This window comes from Danio rerio, chromosome 6 (genome assembly GCF_049306965.1).
Source record: "Danio rerio strain Tuebingen ecotype United States chromosome 6, GRCz12tu, whole genome shotgun sequence".
In the NCBI taxonomy this organism is placed as follows: domain Eukaryota; kingdom Metazoa; phylum Chordata; class Actinopteri; order Cypriniformes; family Danionidae; genus Danio; species Danio rerio.
Genome location: NC_133181.1, coordinates 4,771,611 through 4,797,022, shown reverse-complemented (window position 1 = coordinate 4,797,022; position 25,412 = coordinate 4,771,611). Strand labels below are relative to the sequence as shown.

The following is a 25,412-nucleotide window of genomic DNA, read 5'->3' as shown; positions in this document are numbered from 1 at the left end:
AGCACCGAACAGATTTACATTTAAGAGCAAGGGGCCGCCCCTGGTGGTTCGGCGGTATAGGTTGCGTATAGAGAGGCTTGACTCTTCAATGTTTCTCGCCACCCTTCAGAGAAAGACTGAAAATACCGGAGAAACACGTTAAAATACCTTTACGGGATGATATCGGGATAGAACTGTAAAATATGGGAGAATCCCGGGAAAAATGGGAGGGTTGACAGGTAGACGTTAATCTTTGGTTGGCTTTAGGTTGTGGAATTTACCAACAAAGCCCAACGTCATCTAATTGTCATCATGTAACGTCCATACAAAGCAAAGTCTAACGTCAGTAGACGGTGATCTTTGGTTGGATTAAATTTGTGGCATTAACTGTCCAAAATCCAACGTCACCTTAATGTGACGTCCATACAACGTCAAAGTCTAACATCAGTAGACAGTGATCTTTGGTTGATTTAAATTAGTGGCATCAACCAACCAAAATCCATGTACTGAAGACGGTGGGCTACAACGTTAATCTGACATAATATTGACGTCCTGTGCCTGCGGGGTATGTTTGTTTGTTGTAAACATTCGTAATAATGATAAAAATACTAATTTGTGGATCTGCTAACTTCCAGGTGCAGCTATCCTGACGTTGTGGCAGGTGTATTCTGGGAAATTTTTTAAACCCTTGGTTTTGCGTGTGGTCCTGAAAAATCTCTGTTCAAAGGGGTATCCAGCCCTCCCCCTTAGCCCTACGCCTTCAAGCTAAAGAGAATCGGGACACCCCTACCCCTTTACAGGAATGCGCAAAACAAGTGGGAAGGGCTAAGGGGGAGGATTGGGATTGGGCCTTAATATAGCGACAAAGTCACTAAGTTGTTAACGCTGATACTGTGGATTTGTGCATCCTAAAACTCCACATTTATAATCCTTTTGGTTTCTGACATTATCTTCAGCAGGTTAAAACCCTAATGTTGGACGGCTGCTTCTCACTCAGGGCTGTTTATGCTAAAGAGGGAGAGATTGTAACCAATGGACAGGGCTTTCCCCCTCTGTTTCTATCAAGTTTGAGTATAAAAAATTGCATTAATTAATTTTAACCATTAGAGGCTGGATATATTAGAGTCTGTGTTAAACACTATACTAAGGTGTTTTTTGCACAATAGCTTCCCTTTAAGCCTTGTATGCTAACAAACTAGCAGTGTGATATTAAAAGAGCAGGGTGTGATATTCCTGAAAGAACACACAGCTGTGTTAACCTTTAACATCTGGGCAGCACATGGTTAAAGCTGTTAAACACAGACAGATACCAATGGCAAAGCTGCTGGCAGTTAACTAGTCCTAAAACGTTCCCTGGGCTGGAAACAGCTCATTAATACTGCAGACAGATTTCTAAACAGACAGTTCTAATCTGATTAACTGGACAATTTAGAAAGAGTAAAATTGCACAGCACAGGTCTTTAACAAATGTAAGCCATTAAAATGTTTTATTAATAATTTAAAGACTATATTTTTAAGGGAGCTAATAATATTGATGTTAAAAAGTAATTAAAAAAATAAAACAGCTTTTTTTCCGGCCACGCTAAAATAAAAAAAATACCTTCTCCAAAAGACAAATATAAGAAATCCTGTGAAAAATGCTCTATTTAACATCATTTGAAAAAGAATTACACAGGAGGGCTAATAAGTTTGCCTTCTCCTGTACATTAAACAGTAGGTGAGAATTCAGTGTGACCATTACCATCGCATGACCTGTATGTTTTCTGATTTCAGATAGATTAGCCGCGTTTCAACTATCGCGCCTAAAGCGAGCGAGCCAGGGCGAGCCAAGGCCAGTCGTGTTTCCACTGTCACTTCTGGGGCGTAATCAGGCCAAATCGGGGCTTTCTTGGGGCCAGCGGCCAGCCTTTTTCGGCCCGCCGAATACCTTGGGCCAAAGAGGGCCAACTGGGGCTTCGGGGAGCAGTGAAAGGAGAGGCGGACACAGTTTTCTGATCGCACAATAAAATAAATAAATAAATAAATAAGGGAAAGAAAACATCTAGCCTTATAGGCTGGGGTCTTTTTGCGTATGATCGCCCTTATGTTTCCCTTTTAAATGTACGGCTGTTGCATAAAATAATAAAGTTTTAATTTATAAGTGACTTTCTTTGCTTGATCCTTGATGTTACAATAACGCATAATAATCTTTACAACATATTAAAGACACAGCAGACAGTAAAGGTTTTTAAGTTTTTTTCAAGTTTAAAAGGTGTGTTTGTGCGCGTTTACATGCCTGTATGTGTGTGTGAGACCAAGCAAAGGAGCGCTCCCTTCACAGCTCTGTTGATGCCGCACGGCTTTTTTTCTTTTTGTTATTTATTTTGGAGATATACACAATATGAATACAACAGAAAGACATTCAATTTTACAAATTACGTCTCCACTATTCAGATCTTAGCTGCCTGCAATGTCAATGTTCAGCTACGCAACACTCACAAATCTAGTTTTTCTAAATGATTTAAAAGCTTATGGTTTTAACCTTTGGCTTGAAATGCGAGTGATAGAAAGGGCAGAGCGAGGTATTTTACACCCACCTGTGTAGGAGGTAACAGGGTGCATTTTTCTCCGGCACTCTTCAGGCTGCGGGTCAGGGGTGTCTGGGGGTGATGATGGTGTCTGTGACGTGACCACAGGCAGAAAGAGGAGGTGAAAGATGACCAGTCCGACGAAAGACAGTGATCCGGCCCAGAACACCATCGCTGCCATTATTACCACAAGAAACACTCCAGTATCAGAAGAGTGAGAAGGTCCTGAAGAGCAGATATAGAAAAATCTTTGTGTTATTAAATGAGATTGAAGTTGGGATCATTGCTGCTTCCGTATTGTGATGTAAATCCTAGTGAAACTGCTTGTCAAATAAGTCAAAACGAGGGTGGGGTTTGTTTTGGTCCAATAGGGAGCTGTTTACATGGATGTGGTTTGCTATTGGTAGATCTCATGGGATTAATTGGTTAATCCCGCCTTCATGTTAATAAACAAGCTTTCAGTGAGTGGATGTGATTGGAGAGAGAGGAAATTAGGACCATGTGGTTTTAAAAAAATTTATAAATCCATTTATTTTCTTGTCGGCTTAGTCACTTTATTAATACAGGGTCGCCACAGCGAAAAGAACCGCCAACTTATCCAGCAAGTTTTTACGCAGTGAGAACATGCAAACTCCACACAGAAACACCAACTGAGCCGAGGCTCGAACCAGCAACCTTCTTGCTGTGAGGCGACAGCACTACCTACTGCGCCACTGCTTCGCCCTCAAAATTATGAATAATTAAATGAAATACTAATTATTTAGACTTAACATTCACATACTGCAACTCTTACGTTTTGAATGCTTGTTTTAATCTTACTTGTAAGGTACTTTGGATAAAAGTGTCTGCTAAATGAGTAAATGTGGAGTCACTGAAACCATTAAAGAGGAATGTCAAAGGACTGATCAAATTATGGATAAATAAACAATGTAGATTACACATATCTAAATTACAATACAGAGTAATGTCTGTACATATTAAACCACATGTAGTCCACATTTTCAGCACGCCAAACTGATTTCACCAAGTACAGTAGGACATGATTCTGAATTAACATCTGTGTTGATCCTGGAACAACATTCCAATCAGCCAATCAGAATTAAGGGATATGTTCACAGTTTATGTTAAGTTTAGGTTAGGCTTACGGTTAGGTTTTATTAGTTAACTATTATTCATCTCTGATTTTGGGAATAATTTACAGTTATGGTTGAGTTTAGGGTGGGGAATAGGTATGGATTATATTTTCCAACAAAAATGATGTTCCAGGACCAACATAGATGCCGCATCACACTTGGCAAAATCATGAAGTCCTTTACTACAGAGATACTTCACAAGCATTTTTACTTAAGTTTTGAATTGATATCATACACACTGAGAAATGTGAACGTTTTAGGCTATTAACCAGACAAACCTTTTACAAAAATGTAAAAAGCTTAAAAAAAAAAAGGAAATCTAAAAGTGAAGAAAAATTCCTCAATTTGCACACATCTAGGAGTCCAGAAAATAAAAATAAAATAAAAAAACAGAATTAGATAAATTCTGAAAAACTCTGTAAAAACTGTTCATTTTGATTTTATGGTAATTTTAAGATAACTTTCCATAAAAATAAAAAAACACTCAATTTGCACAAATGCAGAAGTCCAGAAAAGTTAAACAATTCTGAAATAATCCATAAAAAAAAGAATTGTCAATTTTGATCGTTTGAGAAGTGTGAGTGCTCTGAATTGCTCTGAGCGTGGTTTACTTGGGCTTTGGCGCGGTACGCTTGTAGTGTGAGTGCAAAACGTGCCTAAGCCCGAAACTGAAAGCGAGACCTGACTTTTGGGACTGTTTCATATGGATTAATTAATCATTCTTACTGTTCAATGAACACAAACTGTCGCAGCTAATTAAAAACGCAAACCCCTCACTGCACGAAAGCTGCTCACTTTCAGCAAACCTCCTAATTTCTGCAGCACGAGGGCTTTATTATTGTTTATGAGCGTCAAAAGTGGCGGATCTGTTCGGCGAAATATCTGACTGTGTGTCACCACATCCCAAACGACTAAAACGATATAACTAAAGAAATCTCCACTGTGCTGAGTGAGAGCGCTTCTCTTCTGTTAAACTGAACAGTTCATCTATGACGTAAGCGTGCCCAGGCCCGAATGTAATGTGAGTGCGGGCTGTTGGGGGAGACGGGAGGGGGGACAAGCGTGCTTTGGCCCGGTTCAAGGGAACTGTACATAGTGTAAGCCCTAAAACTTAATTAAACTTAACTTAAATCCATTAAAACTGTCCATTTTATTTTTATAGTAATTTTGGAATAATTTTCAATAAAAAATAACTTACAAAAAAAAAAAAACTGTCCAGAAAAAACTGAATTAGAAAAAAATCTTTAACACATAAAAACTCTAAATTTTGATTTTGTAGTAATTTAAAATAACTTTCTATTAAAAAAATATTTTTAAAAATCCCTCAATTTGCACAAATCTAGAATAAATCCAGAATTTAAAAAAAAAATTACATTCAAAAATATTCCATAAAAAAACAAGAATTGTCAATTGTGATGTCATGCTACTTTTAAAAAAATCCAGAAATTTGACAAAATCTGAAACACTCAATAAAAGCTGTCAATTTTGATTTAATGGTAATATAAAAATAACTTAAAAATAGCTTACAAAAAATCACTTGATTTGCACGAATACAGTGAAGTCTAAAAATCTAGAAAAAAAATATTCGAAAAAAAAACAAGAACTAACCATTTTGATCTCATTGAACTTTTTAAATGACTTCCAGAAGTCCAGAATATTAGAAGAAAACAAATTAAACAAAAAAAGTGATAAAAAAAATAACTTTCAATAAAAAAACTAAATTTGCACAAATCCAGAAGTCTAGAAAAATTAGGGGGGAGGAAGAATTAAAATAAATATATCATAAAAACAAGAACTGACTATTTTGATATTATGGTATTTTAGAAATGACATCCAGAAGTCCAGAAAATCAGAAGAATTATTTTTTTTTAAATCTGAAACACTGCAAAAAAAAGTCAATTTGAATTTCATGGTAATTATAAACCTTACAAAAATATTCCCTCAATTTCCATGGAAAAATTGCATTAAAAATCTACCGAAATAGTTCATGAAAATTTCACCTTTGAGTTATTTAACAACACTGATACAGCCTTAAAAGAGTAAATGATACAGACTGCGGATTGACAATTTAAAAAAAAACTATAAGACCATAAAAAACAAGCATCACAACAACAAGTCAGATTGACAAACAAAAAACCTCAAGCAGAGAGCGACGGCTTCATCTCCTCCTCATGATCTGCAAGTCCAGCTTTCTCTAATCTAATTAACTTCAGTCTCTCATCAGTGAGTGAATGACTGGAACTCCTCCAAGAGCTGCAGCGTCTCCAACACAATGCTATTCTAAAACATAACATTGATTCTGCTGTAATTGTCAGTCTGTGAACGATGAGCCAGCAGATCATTAAAAGTTTAATTACAAGTCGAGATTTTGATCTATTTTCAGCTTGTCATGGCAATCAATAGGGCTCAGTGATGGAGCTTAAAGCGCTGCAGCCAGTTAATCTTTCCATTAGGTGTTTGACAGCGCGAGAGGCTCAGGTAAACCAGCGCAAACACTGCTCTGAGATCTTACATGAGCTCAGAATACATACACACACATGCATCCCTGTTAGCTCTCGAGTAAACACACACACATGCACAAACATATGCTCAATCACACTTAAACACACACTTCCTGACACGTCCTAGAGAATCCACTGCAGCATCTGTCTTGGCTTTACACAAACATTTAAATACACACAAACACACACACACCTAACACTGGCCACTCTGTAGCTACATGTGGTTAGCCCAGTCACCTCACAGCAAGAGGTCGCTGGTTGTCCAATCGGGGTCAGTTGTCATTTCTGTGTGGAGTTTGCATGTTCTCCTTGTGACCGGGTGCTCTGGTTTATCCCGCAGTCCAAAGACATGTGCTATAGGTGAATTGGATGAACATTTAATACTTTTTAAGAATCCGCGGACACCCTGATTTACAATATTATATCTATTGTTTTGATTGTATTGTAGGGATGATTTACGGTTTGACCCAAAGAATGACCAGTCTGGTAGATGAAGACGAGCTGGAATCAGAAATTTTAAATAAATAAATCAAGTTTACTGAAGATAGTTTCCAGTTTCATTCGCAGAAGCCAGCTTTAACACTCGCAATGAGTTCCTAGGCCGCTCTGCTTACAATCACCAATCAATAACAATTATACTCACACATAACGTCATTAACTGCGTCACACATACAGGTGTTCTAACCTGATTGGTTAAAACACAGATAGAATAGGAAAATTTCCATGTGGGGTTCGTGCATATAATTCTGAACAATATCTAAACATAAACGTCAGACATCCTTTAGATCAGGGGTCTCAAACTCGCGGCCCGCGGGCCATTTGCGGCCCTCAGTGCAATATTTTGTGGCCCGCGCCGACCGCTGTACACTGACAGAATCAGCGGAGCGGGGAGCGCTGATTCTATCCGTACACAGCGGTCACTGGCATTCCCCGCCCGCCGTGTAAACAAAGGGGCGGGGATGCCAGTGACATCACCACGCACCCCGCCCCTTTGTTAGACGCTGTGACGGGCGGGAAGTGGAGCTTAAAGGGGAACTTAAAGGGAACTCGCGCCGGCCAGAACCAAGGTAAGCTGTTCCCGCCCCTGCCTGCCACTTAGCTACCTATCTGCAGCCTGCCACCTACCTACCTACAGCCTGCATCTTATATATATTATAGGTAGATACAGACTGGTACAGACTGATGTGACTGGAGTGGGGTGGGGGTGTTTTATTTATACATATATACGCCTTTTTTTTAGGTGAGGGAATGGAAGTTTTGAGTGAGTCTAGACAGGTCTAGACTTAATGATGATCATCTTCAAGCCATACTGAGGGTCTCAACTGCTTCCGCTCTAAAGCCAAATGTGGTTCAGATTTGTGAGAAGAAGCGCTGTCAAGTCTCTGGCAGCAAGAAGTAGGCAAAAGATGCCATGTTCAGAAGAACTGTTCATAATCTTCACTCAATGTTCTATTAATGTTCAGGACACTTCATGTTCAGAAGAAATAATTAAAACTGTTAATAATGACATTTGAGGACTTTTTTTGTGTGAAATCCCTTATGTGGCCCAGCCTCACCCAGACTTTGCCTCCTGCGGCCCCCAGGTAAATTGAGTTTGAGACCCCTGCTTTAGACTGATTAGAGCTGACTCCAGACCTGTGAAACGGATCAACAATCAAATAGAACACACACACACACAAAGTATAATCTGTTTCTTATCCAAGGCTGAGTGTACTCTCAGCCTTCTTTATAAAAACTGGTTTAAAACCGGTATAATCTACATTCAGGCAGTTATAATTCCTTACTACACAAAGTCTATCTTGAATAAAAAGTAGAATAACTTTAAAAGAATTCACCGTAAAAAATAGCAAAATCACTTTAGACAATATTAACTCGTAAAAATAACAATAGAAACAGTTGCTTCCAGTCCTCAGCCCTCAGTTCCACTCAAGGTCTCCGTGACCTCTGACCTAGATTGGTGGCTTCTGAAAGTAGTTATAAAGAGACTGGCAAATGCACTGAACATTCTTATATTAAGCAATGTGTTAACTTATTCATTCATTAAAATCAATTCACAGTTAAATACTGAGAAACAGGATGATGAAAAGGATAAACGTTGGTCCATGATGAGACGGATTGGAAAGCAGAAATCAGAATCCTTCAGTATATTAGCACTGTCTGATGAGTGTTGGATCTTAACAAGCAGACTCCCATTGTGATGCCATTTGGAGTTTTTTACTGAAATCTACAGAATGATTTAAATATGGTAAACCGTGTTCACTGGAGTGGAAACGGGTGATATGCGAGTTGTAATATTAATCATGTGTCAAAGGAGTAGAGAAACCATATTGAACTTACTAATAAAACCGCAGGGAAAAGCTTGCAACAGCACAAGCACTTAACACAAAACCAGAAAAAATGAACTAAACCGGGAGAATAAATAAATAAATACTGAAAGTTAATGAGGGAATTAAATGTGAACGGGTGAACAGAATGATTGACTAAAGACCCAAAGAAGGCAAAGAAGTCAACCTGACACGCAGGAAAACTGGACCAGAGTGAAAATTACACTAAAACAGAGCATAACAAAATATACAAGTGACAAGTGATAGCTGTGATAATATTTTAAACCATAAGTTAATGTAGCAAAAATGATTTGAATAAACTGAAACGAAGCTAAATTTTAAAATACTGCAACTGACTAAATAAATGAAATAATATTGAATTAAAATGGGCAACACAGGGGCGCAGTAGGTAGAGCTGTCGCCTCACAGCAAGAAGGTAGCTGGTTCAAGCCTAGGCTGGGTCAGTTGGTGTTTCTGTGGGAAGTTTGCATATTCTCCCAGCATTTGCGTGGGTTTCCTCTGTGTGCTCCGGTTTCCCCCACAGCCCAAAGACATGCGGTACAGCGAATTGGGTAGGCTAAATGGTCCATAGTGTATGAGTGTGAATGAGTGTGTATGGATGTTTCCCAGAGATGGGTTGCAGCTGGAAGGGCATCCGCTGCCTAAAAAACATGTGCTAGATAAGTTGGTGGTTCATTCTACTGTGGCGATCCCGGATTAATAAAGGGACTAATCCAAAAAGAAAATGAATGACTGAATGAATTAAAATGCAGTAAAAAAATACAAAATGGACATTAAAATGAACATTAAAATGAACAGCAAAAGAAAACGTAACATTTAAAAATAAAAAATCTAATTTAAATGACTAATAAATAGCCTAATAGTAAAAATAAAACTTATTAAAATATCACTCAACTGTTGGCAGTATTTAAAAATTAATGCAAACAACCTTTATTCAAAACACTAATAAAAAGGTTAGAATATTACCAGCAAAAAGCAAGTAATGCCATGACCAATAGATGAACATTAAAAAAGTATTATTATAAAGTGATATACAGCTGAAGTCAGAATTATTAGCTCCCTTGAATTACATTTCTAAACATAATAGTTTGTTCTGTAGACTATCGGAAAAAAAATTAGCTTAAAGGGGCAAATAATTTTGACCTTATAATAGTAATAAAAAATTAAAAACTGCTTTTATTCTAGCCGAAATAAAACAAATAAGACTTTCTCCAGAAGAAAAAATATTATCAGACATGCTGTGAAAATTTCCTTGCTCTGTTAAACATCATTTGGGAAATATTTAGAAAAATAAAAAATAAATAAAAGGGGGCTAATAAATCTGACTTCAATTGTGTATTGTGATAAAACTTTCAGCTGGAAGTCTTACATTTCATTCATTCATTCACTTCTTTTTCGGCTTAGTCCCTTTATTAATCCGGTATTGCCACAGCGGAAGAAACCGTCAACTTATTCAGCAATTTTCTACGCAGTGGATGCCCTTCCAGCCGCAACCCATCAATGGGAAACATTCACACACACTCATTCACTCTCACACACTACGGACAATTTAGCCTACCCAATTCACCTGTACCGCATGTCTTTAGACTGTAGGGGAAACCGGAGCACACGGAGGAAACCCACGCAAAGGCAGGGAGAACATGCAAACTCCACACAGAAACGCCAACTGAGCCAGCCGAGGCTCGAATCAGTGACCTTCTTGCTGTGAGGCGACAGCACTACCTACAAATGTTATTGTAAGGAAGATAATTCAATCATATTAATAAGCAAAATAAGCTAATAAATAAAGATTTCTTAAAACATTTATTAAAATATATTGTTAGTGATTGGATGGGTGTTGGTCCGATTGGGTATACACTGAAAAAAATTATTCAAAGATGATTCCTTGGATTTACTCAATTTCTTTATGTTAAGAGGTGGTAAACAATTTATTTGGGCTGAATTTAAACAAACAAATTAAGTTAAACATTACTAAACTTAATTTGTTTGTTTAAATTCAACACAAACAAATTGTTTGCAACAGTTCTGCATGCAACACTTTTTTCAGTGTACTGCAGGTTTACGTGTGCATAGGAAAATTCAGACGCATTTAAAATGATTTAAGACCTAAATCAGGGGTCACCAGTCTTGGTCCTGGAGGGCCGGTGTCTCTGCAGGGTTTAGCTCCAACTTGCCTCAACACACCTGCCTGGGTGTTTCCAGTATACCTAGTAAGGCCTTGATTAGCTTGTTCAGGTGTGTTTGATTAGGGTTGGAGCTAAAATCTGCAGTACACCGGCCCTTTAGGAACAAGTTTGGTGACCTCTGCCCTAAATCATAATACGACAAATAATCAAATACGGTCAATGTACTAGGTTGTACACCTAATTAAAAAGACAGATCAAAATGAAAACTAATAGCTCTAATCGGCTGAAGAACCATATGGTCACTTCCTTGACACTGATTACAATATAAAAAAAAGAAAAGGTATTAAAATTATTAATAACACCCCAGTAGAATGACTTTTGAAAAGAGTGCCCTATAAAGGGTTAATCTATGCATTTCCACTTGGTGCCAGAATGGCACGCTTCAACATTAAACATCGTTAATTAACTTTAAAAATCCACTTAACACAAAACAACAAACACACCACACCTTGTTTTCTATGAGTTTTCTAATTCTCCAGCTTCTCTATAGTTGCTCTCATTCTTGGCTCTGGGAGCGTGACGCTGCGCCGCAGACACTTCACCGCTGACCATGTCTAATGTACCTCAATAGCAAAAGACCCTCAATCCCCCAAATCCCCCCTAATACCCTCAGCAGTCCCACATTCATCCTATTCATTCCCACCTTCTCAGACTCATCGGAGTCTATAGAGACGGAGGGATGACAGAGAGAGCGAGATGGAGAACCATGAAAGCCAATGACGGCAGTGACAAATGTGCCGGAGGGGCGTCCGGGGTCAGACAATGGCCAGTCTATAGGTGGGCCACTGACGGGACAGATCCTTTTGGGTTAATGGAGGAGATATGAAGCAACAGGATGAATAAATGAGGTCAAAGACGACTGACAAATGCACAAACACCAGTCACACACACACACACACACACACACACACACACACACACACACACACACACACACACACACACCACATCCTTCAGGTCAGGATGGGTTAATGCTGACTTGACAACTCCTCTAACTAGATTAGACCAGTGTTGGGTGTATATAAAGTAAATTAAATAACTTTTTTGCTAAAGTAAAATAAGGGTTTATTTTTGATTTTGAGGCATTTTAATTACAGTTACTTAAAATATATGTGCCTGAAATATACATGTTGGTTCACAGAATAATATATATATTTTTTTTTTTCTTAACTAAAAAGCTTATACACTTGCATATACATTAGAAAAAATAACAATTGACAAAGTGCTTCATGACAATATCAGGTTCAAATTAAATAGAAAACTTTTAATTGTAATTGTATTTATATATTTAGATATTTAGCATAATTACTCAATTTAACTCTCATGCTTTACATGCTTTAAAACAATGAAAGGTTTTAGAAATTCATCTCAATATACAGTTTGTATGAAATTAATTTAAAATGTTTGGTGTTGTGATAGAAATAATGCTTAAACTTTAAGCATTGCTTTATTTAAACAAATCTATTTGACTCAAATTTAAAGAATTTAAAGTTAGTTTCATCTCATTTCTATGCACAGATATTTACATTATTAATTTAAATATTGATTTGATTTTGCTTTGATATTTTTTATTTTGAACAATATAATACACCTTTAAAATAAAACACAAATACATTTTATCACAATCAACAAAACATACAGTTGAAGTCAGAATTATTAGCCCCCTACAATTTTTTTTCTTCTTTTTTAAATATTTTCCATATGATGTTTAATAGAGCAAGGAAATTTTCACAGTATGTCTGATAATATTTTTTCTTCTGGAGAAAGTCTTATTTGTTTTATTTCGGCTAGAATAAAAGCAGCTTTAAATTTTTTAAACACAATTTTAGGGACAAAATTATTAGCCCCTTTAAGCTATATTTTTTCTCGATAATCTACAGAACAAACCATCGTTATACAATAACTCGCCTAATTACCCTAACCTGCCTAGGTAACCTAATTAACCTAGTGAAGCCTTTAAATGTCACTTTAAGCTGTATAGAAGTGTATTGAAAAATATCTAGTAAAATATTATTCACAGTCATCATGACAAAGATAAAATAAATCAGTTATTAGAGATGAGTTATTAAAACTATTATGTTTAGAAATGTGTTGAAAAAATCTGCTCTCCGTTAAACAGAAATTGGGGAAAAAATAAACAGTGGGGGCTAATAATTCAGGGGGGCTAATAATTCTGACTTCAGCTGTATCTGAATATTAACTCAGAAATAACAACTGATTTCAACCAGTTGGAAATGGAGCGGATGGAAGAACAATTCAGCTTATTATTTTTCCCCCACCCCATCTACATCATTCAATTATCTCTACAAATAATTCCATCTTTTATGCTTACATACAGTACACACAAAAATATCAAAGTACAGAACTTATTTAAAATAAGCTTAAGCAACACAATTCTTGAGTTTTTTTTTTTTTTTTTTTGGGGGGGGGGGGGGGGGGGGGTAAAACTTAAAATTAATTATTATTAAAATAATTAAATTATTATAAAATGAAAATTGTTTTATCTTCATTAATAGTTAACTTAACCTATTTGTGTTGGAACAACATGAATGAATTGTGTGGTACCCTGCATTTGTTTACAGTGTATTATAAGCTCTTTACACCATTTGTATATTTCCTTAAATTAACATAAACCCAAACTTTATCCAATACTGCAAACTACATTCAAATAGTTGTAAATGATTAGTTTTCCATATTTTGTGCTACATGTTTTTATCTTTCCACATTTATTTATGTTTTGAATTGCATTATGGAAACTTGATGTTTTTCCAAACATTTTTAACCCTGAAAGGTTTGAAAAAGGGACTTTTATGAACATTTTTAATAGCTTAAAGTGATATATTATCTGGGTTGGTGTTGAATATTACACTCTCAGAAATATATGCGAGCTGTCACTGGGGTGGTACCTTTTCAAAAGGTACACATTTGTACTTAAAAGGTCCATATTGGCACATTAAAAGTATATACTAGTACCTAAAAAATTTAAGAGGAGCACTTTTGTACTTTTTAGGTACTAATATGTACCCTTAAGGTATTAATATGGACCTTTTAGGTAAAAATTTCTATCTTTTGAAAAGGTACCACCCCAGTGACAACTCGCATTCCTTAATTTCTGAGAGTGTACTGTATAACAAACTGCCAGCACATTTTCTGTTATTTTACAGACATATTTCTCTATATATTATTTCTTATACATAACAATATTTAAAATAACTAAAATGTCAATAAAAGTCACTTTGTTGAACTGCAGAGTTGAATTTTCAATATCAAATGTCGACAGAGCAGAGATCAACATCCCATAATACAATTCACAACCGCACTTGTGAATCACTGAATACGTAAACTGTTCATCAACAGATATTTTTAGTTCAGTTATTCAGTAATTAACCAGCCACCATCTAAATATTCAGTACTTAAATTACTTATCGAATAACTAAGCAAATTTTAAAACGAAGTATTTAGAAAAGTCATTTAAATACAATTTGAATGATGTAATTCCTAATTACTTTTTTGAAGTAACTTACCCAAAACCGGATTAGACTATGAGCGGACAATTTAAACAATGTGTGTTATTCCAGTTATCCAAGACTTCAAGCATGTTTACAGGCGATTCGCACGGACATCTTAATTTTTCAGACCCATGTCAAATGTCCTTGTGTTGTTTCTGCTGAATGTTGCGACATTGCATGAGGTCACGTCTGGTTTAGAGGCAAAGCAGTCTCAAACCCATTAAACAATGACTGATTTGAAGAACGTAAGATTATGAACTAATGCTATTATATAATAGAGACTTTTCAAAGTGTAAATTCTTTCCAGACATAACACGTAGTGAGGAATGTATAAAAATAAATCACGATAATAAGATTAGTTGAGTTAAACTGCTTTTCCGCTTGCTGTAATTATGATTTTGAAAATATTTTGCTGTGTTTTTTGATTGAGTACATTCTGTCTGTCTGGACCATATACTGTAGATCAATGCATGAACTCATAAAAAGTTGGCATGATGCATTAATTTATGCAAACTTGACACTTTATTTATTTATTAATTTTTTATATATATATCTGTTCTTTTGAACTTTCTATGCGTATTCAAAATCCCTAAAAATGCCTTCTAGGAAAATAGCTGTTCAGCTGTTTTTAGCACTGATAATAAGAAGGAATTTTTTTGTGTGTGTGTGTTTTTTTTTAATGAAAATAAAGTCGTAATATTTCAAGAATAAAGGCAAAATTGTGAGAATATTGTCAAAATGTTATCAAAATTAAGTTGTATTATTTTGAGAATAAAGTCAAAATTTCGAGATTTAATATCTGTTGGGAGACCAAAAATGACTTAACTCCCACTGCACAGCTCAGTAAAGCACAAAGTGAATCAGAACAGTGTCTGTGTAAAGTCTGCGACCCTCAGGTGCAGCGTTTGGCTCTGCATCACTGCTGTCGTCTCGACAACCCGCTCTAATCCAGACTGAGTTTAAAGGCCTTTATGTGGAAATACACACTGCTCATGCTTCCCTGTACAGCAGAGTCGCAGGTCAATACAACTGTAGCTCTGTTGGCAGAATGCCATTTATCACAACAGAAGATGTCAATTGATTTGTTTCTGTTCATAAAAAGATTCACAAAAAAGTTAAACATGTTTTAAGCAATGTTCCAGTCAATGCTTTACTGACAGGATTTTTTTTTAGGAATTCAACATTAGCTTAAGCAACGATTTGCCTAAAACTTTTCAAAAACATTTGCATTTTAACATTTTGTTAAATATTTTGTAAAATACTTTAAAAACAGGATAACTGTTAAAGTTTACAATTTAAGCAAATAGTCAGCTTTAAATTATAAGGTTCCCTCTGCGTTCTGGATGATTTTGAGATATTGAGCTTCAAAGTTTTTGCTATTTATATAGCAAACAGTATGACTGCAACATTTTTTTTTAAAGAGTCTTAAAATTTAAACTAAACAACTTATTTAAAAAATCACATAATGCAAATAAGCTGTCATTTAATAAGAATATGTCAAAAACTCAATTTTGACAAAAATGTCAGATAGAACCTTTTCATTCTAAACTTATCTCTGCGATCAGCCAAAACACGTTACCTGAGAACAAGTAATAGATTCAAAAGACCAAAGTCGGGGAATATGTTGTTAGATATAGACAACAAGATGAATGAAATATCACGTTTAACAAATATAGTGAGATTAGATCCAGGGGGAGATGCTTAATATACACTCCGAGCACAGCTCTGCTCTGGGTAGAGTGTGTGTGTGTGGTCATGTGATGTGCGTTTTCAGTGTTTTGGTGTAGACGGAGAGCTGTTCAGAAACACTGGGTGAAACGCTGGTGTAGACGCGGATCGTTTTCATTTTAAAACGCCGTTTTAAAACTAAAACGCACTAGTGTAAACGGGGCCTAAACCTTGCAGGACACCGACCCTCCAGGAGCGAGTTTGGGCACCCCTGCTCTAGGTGTACAATTCACAACGAACAAACACACAGTTTGGACCAATTATCTCTGTTTTGAAACCCATCCTTGCCCTGCAATCTTTTATTGTACGTGATGTAATGTAAAACGAACATTTGTTTCTACAAACTCGCAAATTTGTGATAATCAAAAGCAGACCTCAAACGCTGTCGAAAGATGTTGCTGTAATTGTATCAATTGTACTCAACCCCAAACATTCCTTCAACACGCTGAGATTATGCAATGTGTAAACAACTGAATTCCACAGATATTGCGTTTCGCGAGGAACAAGGACAATAAGCGAGAGGGCAAACACAAAAGGGCGTTAAAACTAAACTTCTGCCAAAAATCAGATCTCGATCCCAAAGTCTTTCCTCAAGCATGTCACTGAAAGACAACAATGACCTGTGTAAACAGTCTGGAATAAACACGAGGATTAAAAGTAATCCGCAATAGATGGTCTCAGATAAACACAGCCTCACTGTCACTGCTTTACAAGCACTGCAGCATCAGGACGCTGATACAGGAGGCTTTATAGACTCTATTTATCTTTAATTGTCCTCCGTCAGGGAAAGAGAAAGAGGGAGGGAAGTTATAAAGAAAGACAAGAGAAGTGATAATGAGCAGCTGGGACTGCGGGAAGCGTTTCAAGGTGAACTCAGGAAAGTCCAGACAGCTGGAGCCGCCGGTTTAGTCCAGATGCTAGTGAAAAAGATGGTCCCATCACAGTCCTGCTTGAACAAAGAAACTGAAATGGTCCTAAAGAAGTAGTTATACTGCATAAGGCCATGTTTACATCTAGTTTTAAAGAGATAGTTCACCCAAAACTGAACATTCTGTTATCATTTAATCTCCTTTCATTTGTTCCAAACCAGTTTGAGTATCTCTCTTCTGTTAAACACGAAAGAAGATACTTTGAAGAATGCTGAAAACCTGTAACCATTGACTTCCATAGAAGGTTTTTCCTTCTAGCTTTCTTCAAAATGTCTTTTTTTTTTCTCTTCAACATAAGAAAATAAACTGAAAATGGTTTGAAACAAGTGATGGGAGAATAAATAGTGAGCGAATGTTCATTTTTGGGTGAACTGTCCTATTAACATGCACTTTTTTGTCAACTTAATCAGTGATGACACTACCCTGTAGGCACAAGATGTCAACATGACGTCATATTGACGTTGTATTCCAATGTCAGGTCAACATCAATGTCCAACCTAAAATCAACCTAAAATCAAGCAAATATCAATGTCTAATCATGTTACACCTTGACGTTGTGTGGATATTACCACTATGACATCTATCAGACATTGGATTTGGTCACTTTCCAACACAACCTAAAATCAACCAAATACCAACGTACTTTGACATCGTTATTGGACGTCAAACTAACGTTGTCCTTAGACACGGGCTAGACATTGAATTTTGGTCACCTAACGTCAAGACCTAAATCTAGCCTAATATTATTGTCTTATGAGGTTGTGTGCCTGCTGGGTAAACAAAGGTGTAAACGGGGTCTAAAATATTTTGAGCTTCGTAACATGGGTTTGTTCTTTCAATACAGACTCAGTGTCACAATGAGCGCTTCAAATTTAGTTGTCCGTATGGAGATAGATTAGTAAGGAAAACATATTGAACCACAAATCATAGACATACACATTATTGCAAGGTTCTTTTGTGATGTTTATTTGTGTTGTGCAAACATCTGCATGAAAATAATCCTTTATTTGTCAGTAATATGTCCCACTAAGTATCATTAGTGTAAAAAGAAACAACAGTTGTTGGCATCATACTGCCCTCTAGCTTTCACCTTATTACTGCATAAGTCCATGTTTACATCTAGTTTTAAAGAGATAGTTCACCCAAAACTGAACATTCTGTTATCATTTAATCTCCTTTCATTTGTTCCAAACCAGTTTGAGTATCTCTCTTCTGTTAAACACGAAAGAAGATACTTTGAAGAATGCTGAAAACCTGTAACCATTGACTTCCATAGAAGGTTTTTCCTTCTAGCTTTCTTCAAAATGTCTTTTTTTTCTCTTCAACATAAGAAAATAAACTGAAAATGGTTTGAAACAAGTTAAGGGAGAATAAATAGTGAGCGAATGTTCATTTTTGGGTGAACTGTCCTTTTAACATGCACTTTTTTGTCAACTTAATCAGTGATGACAATATCCTGTAGGCACAAGATGTCAACATGACGTCATATTGACGTTGTATCCCAATGTCAGGTCAACATCAATGTCCAACCTAAAATCAAGCAAATATCAATGTCTAATCATGCTACACCTTGACGTTGTGTGGATATTACCACTATGACATCTATCAGACATTGGATTTGGTCACTTTCCAACACAACCTAAAATCAACCAAATACCAACGTACTTTGACATCGTTATTGGACGTCAAACTAACGTTGTCCTTAGACACGGGCTAGACATTGAATTTTGGTCACCTAACGTCAAGACCTAAATCTAGCCTAATATTATTGTCTTATGAGGTTGTGTGCCTGCTGGGTAAACAAAGGTGTAAACGAGGTCTAAAATATTTTGAGCTTCGTAACATGGGTTTGTTCTTTCAATACAGACTCAGTGTCACACTGAGCGCTTCAAATTTAGTTGTCCGTATGGAGATAGATTAGTAAGGAAAACATATTCAACCACAAATCATAGACATACACATTATTGCAAGGTTCTTTTGTGATGTTTATTTGTGTTGTGCAAACATCTGCATGAAAATAATCCTTTATTTGTCAGTAATATGTCCCACTAAGTATCATTAGTGTAAAAAGAAACAACAGTTGTTGGCATCATACTGCCCTCTAGCTTTCACCTTATTACTGCATAAGGCCATGTTTACATCTAGTTTTAAAGAGATAGTTCACCCAAAACTGAACATTCTGTTATCATTTAATCTCCTTTCATTTGTTCCAAACCAGTTTGAGTATCTTTCTTCTGTTAAACACAAAAGAAGATATTTTGAAGAATGCTGAAAACCTGTAACCATTGACTTCCATAGAAGGTTTTTCCTTCTAGCTTTCTTCAAAATGTCTTTTTTTTCTCTTCAACATAAGAAAATAAACTGAAAATGGTTTGAAACAAGTGATGGGAGAATAAATAGTGAGCGAATGTTCATTTTTAAGTGAACTGTCCTTTTAACATGCACTTTTTTGTCAACTTAATCAGTGATGACACTACCCTGTAGGCACAAGATGTCAACATGACATCATATTTACGTTGTACCCCAATGTACCCCAACGTCATGGGGGTGTTGGATTTTATTTGGAAATGAAAATCAGGTTGACGTCAAAACCCAATGTCAGGTCAACATCAATGTCCAACCTAAAATCAACCTAAAATCAGCCAAATATCAACGAATAATCATGTTACACCTTGACGTTGTGTGGACGTTACCACTATGACATCTATCAGACGTTGGATTTTGGTCACTTTCCAACACAACCTAAAATCAACCAAATATCAACGTACTTGGTTTTAGTATCCTTCTTCTGTTAAACACAAAAAAAGACATTTTGAAGAATGCTGAAAACCTGTAACCATTGACTTCCATAGTATTTGTTGGAAGTCAATGGTTACAGGTTTTCTGCTTTCTTCGAACTATCTTCTTTTGTGTTTAACAGAAGAAAGAAACTCAAACTGGTTTGGAAGAAGTAGACGGTAAGAAAATGATGAGAGTGCGTCTTTTTTGAGTCTTTTAAAAGAACTGCAGCACCATGTTGTTGGAAGCAGGATCAGGTAATTGATGCATCTACAGCCACATTCATGAATTCCACAATAAATCATATGCAAATCATCACATTTCATTCACAGCAATGATTTTGCATGAGAACGCTTTCATAGATAGGGTCTGCAGTATGTGATTACCAGTGTAAAATGCACAGCACATCATCAATATGACAGAAAACAACTGAACAGACACTGCCCTCAAAGGGGCACAAGATAAAGAGCTTCTATTTTGCAGATGCGCTAGAATTAAAATGCAAAGCGCATGCAATTTAAGCTAATTTGTCTAGAATCACTAAAACTACCTGCTAAAAAACCTCCTCCTCAACAAACATGGCCTTTGACATCGGCCACAGAGACCATACAGTTTCAGCCCATGGGAGTCCGGCCACCCTCAATCCCACTATTCCTCCAAGAACTGAAAGGGGTCACACAACCGAAACCTTCATCCCCTTAAAAAGACCCCGAATGAAGTGTGTTCCCATTCACGCAGCTGGACGTCCACGCACCACCCCTAGTTAGGGCACTACGATGGGCCAGCCAACAGTCAATGCAGTCATCCTGAGATAGACATACAGTGAGTCTGATCCAATAAATTAGCAGCTCCACATATATTTGTTGTATCTCTGAAAGCGTTTGCCTTTTCAGATGTGTCCTTGTTTGCTATTTCTCCCCTCCACTCCTTCACTGTCTCTGCGTGAAAGCCTTCTCTGTGCAGGCGGCCAAATATCTGCCAGAGCGGAGGCTCTTTAGCACGTGAATGAAGTCCGTTGAGCTTTACAGGCGCTCCGTGCGAGCACGTGGTCATCCGCCAAAGCTGAGCACTTTCACTCAGGCCTGACCACGGACCCGACACCGGGCAGAATCTTAAACAGCACGGCAACAAGACCGGCCTTTTATTGTGTCCATCCTCACGCCATTCACGTTTCACTCATTCTCTCACTCTCCTTTTCTCCGGCCGTCTCTCTTTCTCTTTGTGTCACTGAAAGCGTCAGAAGCATCCGACGGTGAATTTAATAATTCAGTGTTTTAAAGTGCACAGAAAAAAAGTGCGACTTTGAAAAAAAACCTGTGTGGACAGGACTTAAAGTACACATGAAATCAAAACTAACCATATCGATTTTGTGAGCTCGCATTGCTAGTTTTGTGGTGAACAATTCATCTCTGCATGTCATTAAAAAAATTAATAGTTTGGCCTTGTAATCTTTAACTGAAATCTGAAAAAGCACTACCTGTTTGTTTTCAGTTAAATTATCAGATTAGGTCTGTCTGAGGTACTGGGCGTGGCTAACATAATTAACCACGCCCCTCCAGCCGTCAGTTTTGACACAATTCAAATTCTAATTTTGCATAAGAATATTTTCATGAATGAAGTCTGCAGTACAGTATGTGGTTACCAAACACAGGCTCATTCTGCAAACGTACCCCTATATACATTTCTGGACAGCGCCAATGAGCTAAGTTAGTTTTGCAGCTTTTGTTTTTGCGAATTCACAAGAGGCCACTTTGTACGATTTTTTGAGATCTCAAAGCGAGTGCCGCTTGTGACTGCTGTTCTCACATAAATCCACCAGTCGCCGCTGTAGACTGAATGACCAACCGACTGGTCCACCCACTCACACCCTTACATAAACCCAACCGATACTGTTTTCAAAAGTACTGATTGACCTGTGCGCACCCACTTCCCTAAAACCAACCAACAGTGTTTTCAAAAGCACCGATTGACCCGCCCACCGCCTTCCCTAAACCCAACAACAGCATTTTCAAAAGCACTGATTGTCCCGCCCACCGCTTCCCTATACCCAACCAACAGTGTTTTTTAAAAAGCTCCGATTGACCCACTGATCGCCTTTTCTAAACCCACCAACAGTGTTTTCAAAAGCACTGATTGACCCGCCCACCACCTTCCCTAAATCCAACCGACAGTCTTTTTTGAAAAGCACTGATTGTCCCGCACACCACCTTTCCTAAATCCAACCGACAGTGTTTTTTGAAAAGCACCGATTGTCCCGCCCACCACCTTTCCTAAATCCAACCGACAGTGTTTTTTGAAAAGCACCGATTGTCCCGCCCACCACCTTTCCTAAATCCAACCGACAGTGTTTTTTGAAAAGCACCGATTGTCCCGCCCACCACCTTTCCTAAATCCAACCGACAGTGTTTTCTGAAAAGCACCGATTGTCCCGCCCTTCGCCTTACCTAAACCCAACTGACAGTGTTTTTTGAAAAGCTCCTATTGCCCTGGCCACCGCCTTCCCTAAACCCAACCGACAGTGTTTTTTGAAAAGTATCGATTGACCTGTGCGCACCCACTTCCCTAAACCCAACCGACAGTGTTTTCAAAAGCACCAATTGACCCGCCAACCACCTTCCCTATTCCCAACCGACAAGTGACAAGTCCGCGAATGTACATGGCTAGCCACTGGACAAACTGGTAACAGCGGGAAAGCCGTCCATACGGAGGTAAGCGGCCTGCTGCCAAGCGCGAAAAAAAATGCCATCATACCGCATTAGATTTAAAGATGAAATGCAGTCATATGTTCCTCCGGCTACATAATGCGCGATCTCCAGAAATGTATATAGAGCTACGTTTTCACATGTGTGATTACCTGTGTAAAATGCATTCACGTTTCACTCATTCTCTCACTCTCCTTTTCTCTGTGCATCTCTCTTTCTCTTTGTGTCATACACAGCATCAGTCTGTGAATTTAAAAATTCACTGCATTAAAGTGGGAAAAGAAGGTTTAAATTAACTTTATGAGTCTGAAACTGAATCGCGGCTCACAGCTGTATGATATTTGCATATTTGTTCATGAATGGTTGCACATCGACGGCTGGCCCTGAATAATGGACAACATCTACTTAGACTCAAACTTGCAGATCCATGAATTTTCATCATGCTTGTGTTTAGGTTTTCTGCTAGCAATTAATCCTGAGTTATGAAATAAATCCTACAGTTTATATTCATAACATTTCAGAGACTTTTCCAAACAAAAATGAATTCCCAAACATTCCTTCAGCCTTTTTCTATAAAAACAGTCTATATTAAGTTAGTTTTTCCAACACATCCAGCATGATTTTTACAGCATTCAATAAAGGTTATTTTCAAATAGTTCACCTTTATAAATAGCCAACATAAAGTGGCAATACAATTATTATTGTTAATAAATGTAGTAAAAATTATTTTATACTTTTAAAATTTTAGATAAAAACATAATATTAATGATGATATTTATAAATATTTATGAAGTCGGGGCATCATGGTGGCGCAGTAGGTAGCATGATTGCCTCACAGCAAGAAGGTCGCTGGTTTGAGTTTTTGTGTGGAGTTTGCATGTTCTCCCCGTGTTGGCATGGGTTTCCTCCGGGTTCTCCAGTTTCCATCACAGTTCAAATACATGCGCTATAGGGGAATTTGGTAAGCTAAAACTGACCGTAGTGTATGTGTGTGAATGACTGTTTCCCAGTGATGGGTTGCAGCTGGAAGGGCATCCGCTGTGTAAAACATAAGCTGGATAGGTTGATGGTTCATTCCGCTGTGACGACCCCAGACTAATAAAGGGACTAAGCCAAGAAGAAAATCAATAAATGGATTTATAAAGTCTCTTATTTTTACTAAGGCCGCATTTATTTTTTAAGAAATAATTCAATAAAACAAGAAATACTGCAAAATGTTATTACAATTTAAAAATAATAATAAACAAATATAAAACAGTTTTTCTGTTATATATTTCCTATATACAAATTATTTAAGAGATGTCAAAGCTTTACAATCATATATAAAAACAACAGAGCAAAGACAATAGTTATATATGCTTCATGGTTTTTTAGAGGGTCTAACATTATTCACGTACAGAAATTTAACAATCAATTTAAAATAACATGGTCATCATTGTATAAATTATTTAAAAATAATATAATATATAATATCTCTTAAATTTGACACATTACGTCTCCAACTTGCTTCAACACACCTGCCAGGAAGTTTCTAGTATGTCTAGTAAGAGCTTGATTAGCTGATTCAGGTGTGTTTGATTAGGGTTGGAGCTAAACTCACCTGTACACCGCCCCTCCAGAACCGAGTTTGGACACCCCTGTACTGGAAACTTTCTGGCTGTTGTGTTGAAGCAAGTTGGAACCAAACTATGCAGGACAGAGTTTGGACACCCCTGGCTAATACGATATATTGTTTGGCCCTATTTACTACCAATACTTCATTCTGTAGTATTGCGGGAGCCTTTTGAAATCTTTAAATTTCGTGCATTGAAAAATTAATAACACTAAAGTATTATTGCATTATTATTATTATATATTATTATTAATATATTAATAATCTTTCAAAAAAAGATCACAGACCTTAAACTTTTCTTATATAAACTGTATATACTTGGTGTAAGCAAACCATATTCTACAATATACACTAGATCGAAATTCTTCCATATCTGCAGGTCAAATTACTGCCATGACAACAAAAACATGAATTTGATTGCATTGAAAATGAAACCAAATTACATTGAAATGGAACTAAAATGAGCAGAGAGAAATATAGAACAGTGAAACCCAGACAGACGGAGCCACAAAATTAACAATCATGACTACAGACTAATATAATTACACAACGCTACACTTGTCCAGATGGATGGATGGATGGACGGACGGACGGACGGACGGACGGACTAACGGACAGACAGACAGACAGACAGACAGACAGACAGACAGACAGACAGACAGACAGACAGACAGACAGACAGACAGACAGACAGACAGACAGACAGACAGACAGACAGACAGATAGATAGATAGATAGATAGATAGATAGATAGATAGATAGATAGATAGATAGATAGATAGATAGATAGATAGATAGATAGATAGATAGAGCTGGTTTTGGCTGGACTCCCAGCTTGGCTAGGCTGGTCAAGCTGGTTTTAGCTGGTCATCTCCCAGCCTGACCAGCTAAGACCAGGCTGGAAATGGCTGGAAACCAGCCTGGAAGTGGCCAAAACCCCTCTAAAAACCAGCCTGGTCGACCAGCTAAAACCAGCCAACCAGCTTAGGCTGGTTTTAGCTGGATTTTTCAGCAGCGAAAATAACTGAAAGGGATCATTTTCCCAAACTTTATTTAATTCTGTCACAAATTCCTCACCTTTCACTTGTTTCAAGCCTTCAGGAGTTTCTTTCTTCTGTTGAAGACAAAATAAGATATTTTGAAGGATGTTGAAAACCTGTAACCATTGACTTCCATAGTATTTTTTTCCTACTATGAAAGTCATATTTCCAGCATTCTTCAAAATATCTTCTTTTGTGTTCAACAGAAAAATCGCTTGAGGGTGAGTAAACAGTAAATTTAGATTTTAGGGTGAACTAACCCTTTAACCGAATTGACAGACAGAATAAACAGACACAAAAGAATGAAAACGCGGTGACACTAAGAACAATATGGCTAAATTCTTGCATGGCAGACCTTTCTATTCACTAAAACACACTTGAAGTGGTCAATCACACACACACA

At 37.2% G+C, this 25,412-nt stretch overlaps 1 protein-coding gene across 1 annotated transcript in view; it reads right to left on the bottom strand.

The window, feature by feature from the left end:
* sema5bb (sema domain, seven thrombospondin repeats (type 1 and type 1-like), transmembrane domain (TM) and short cytoplasmic domain, (semaphorin) 5Bb) overlaps window positions 1–25,412 on the bottom strand; it is a 116,614-nt gene that overhangs the window by 63,057 nt on the left and 28,145 nt on the right. Inside the window, exon 3 of the mRNA XM_001340262.10 lies at window positions 2,556–2,771. Within this exon, the coding sequence (XP_001340298.6) occupies window positions 2,556–2,727 (172 nt within the window). The 5' untranslated portion in view covers window positions 2,728–2,771. The remainder of the gene's footprint in view (window positions 1–2,555; window positions 2,772–25,412) is intronic.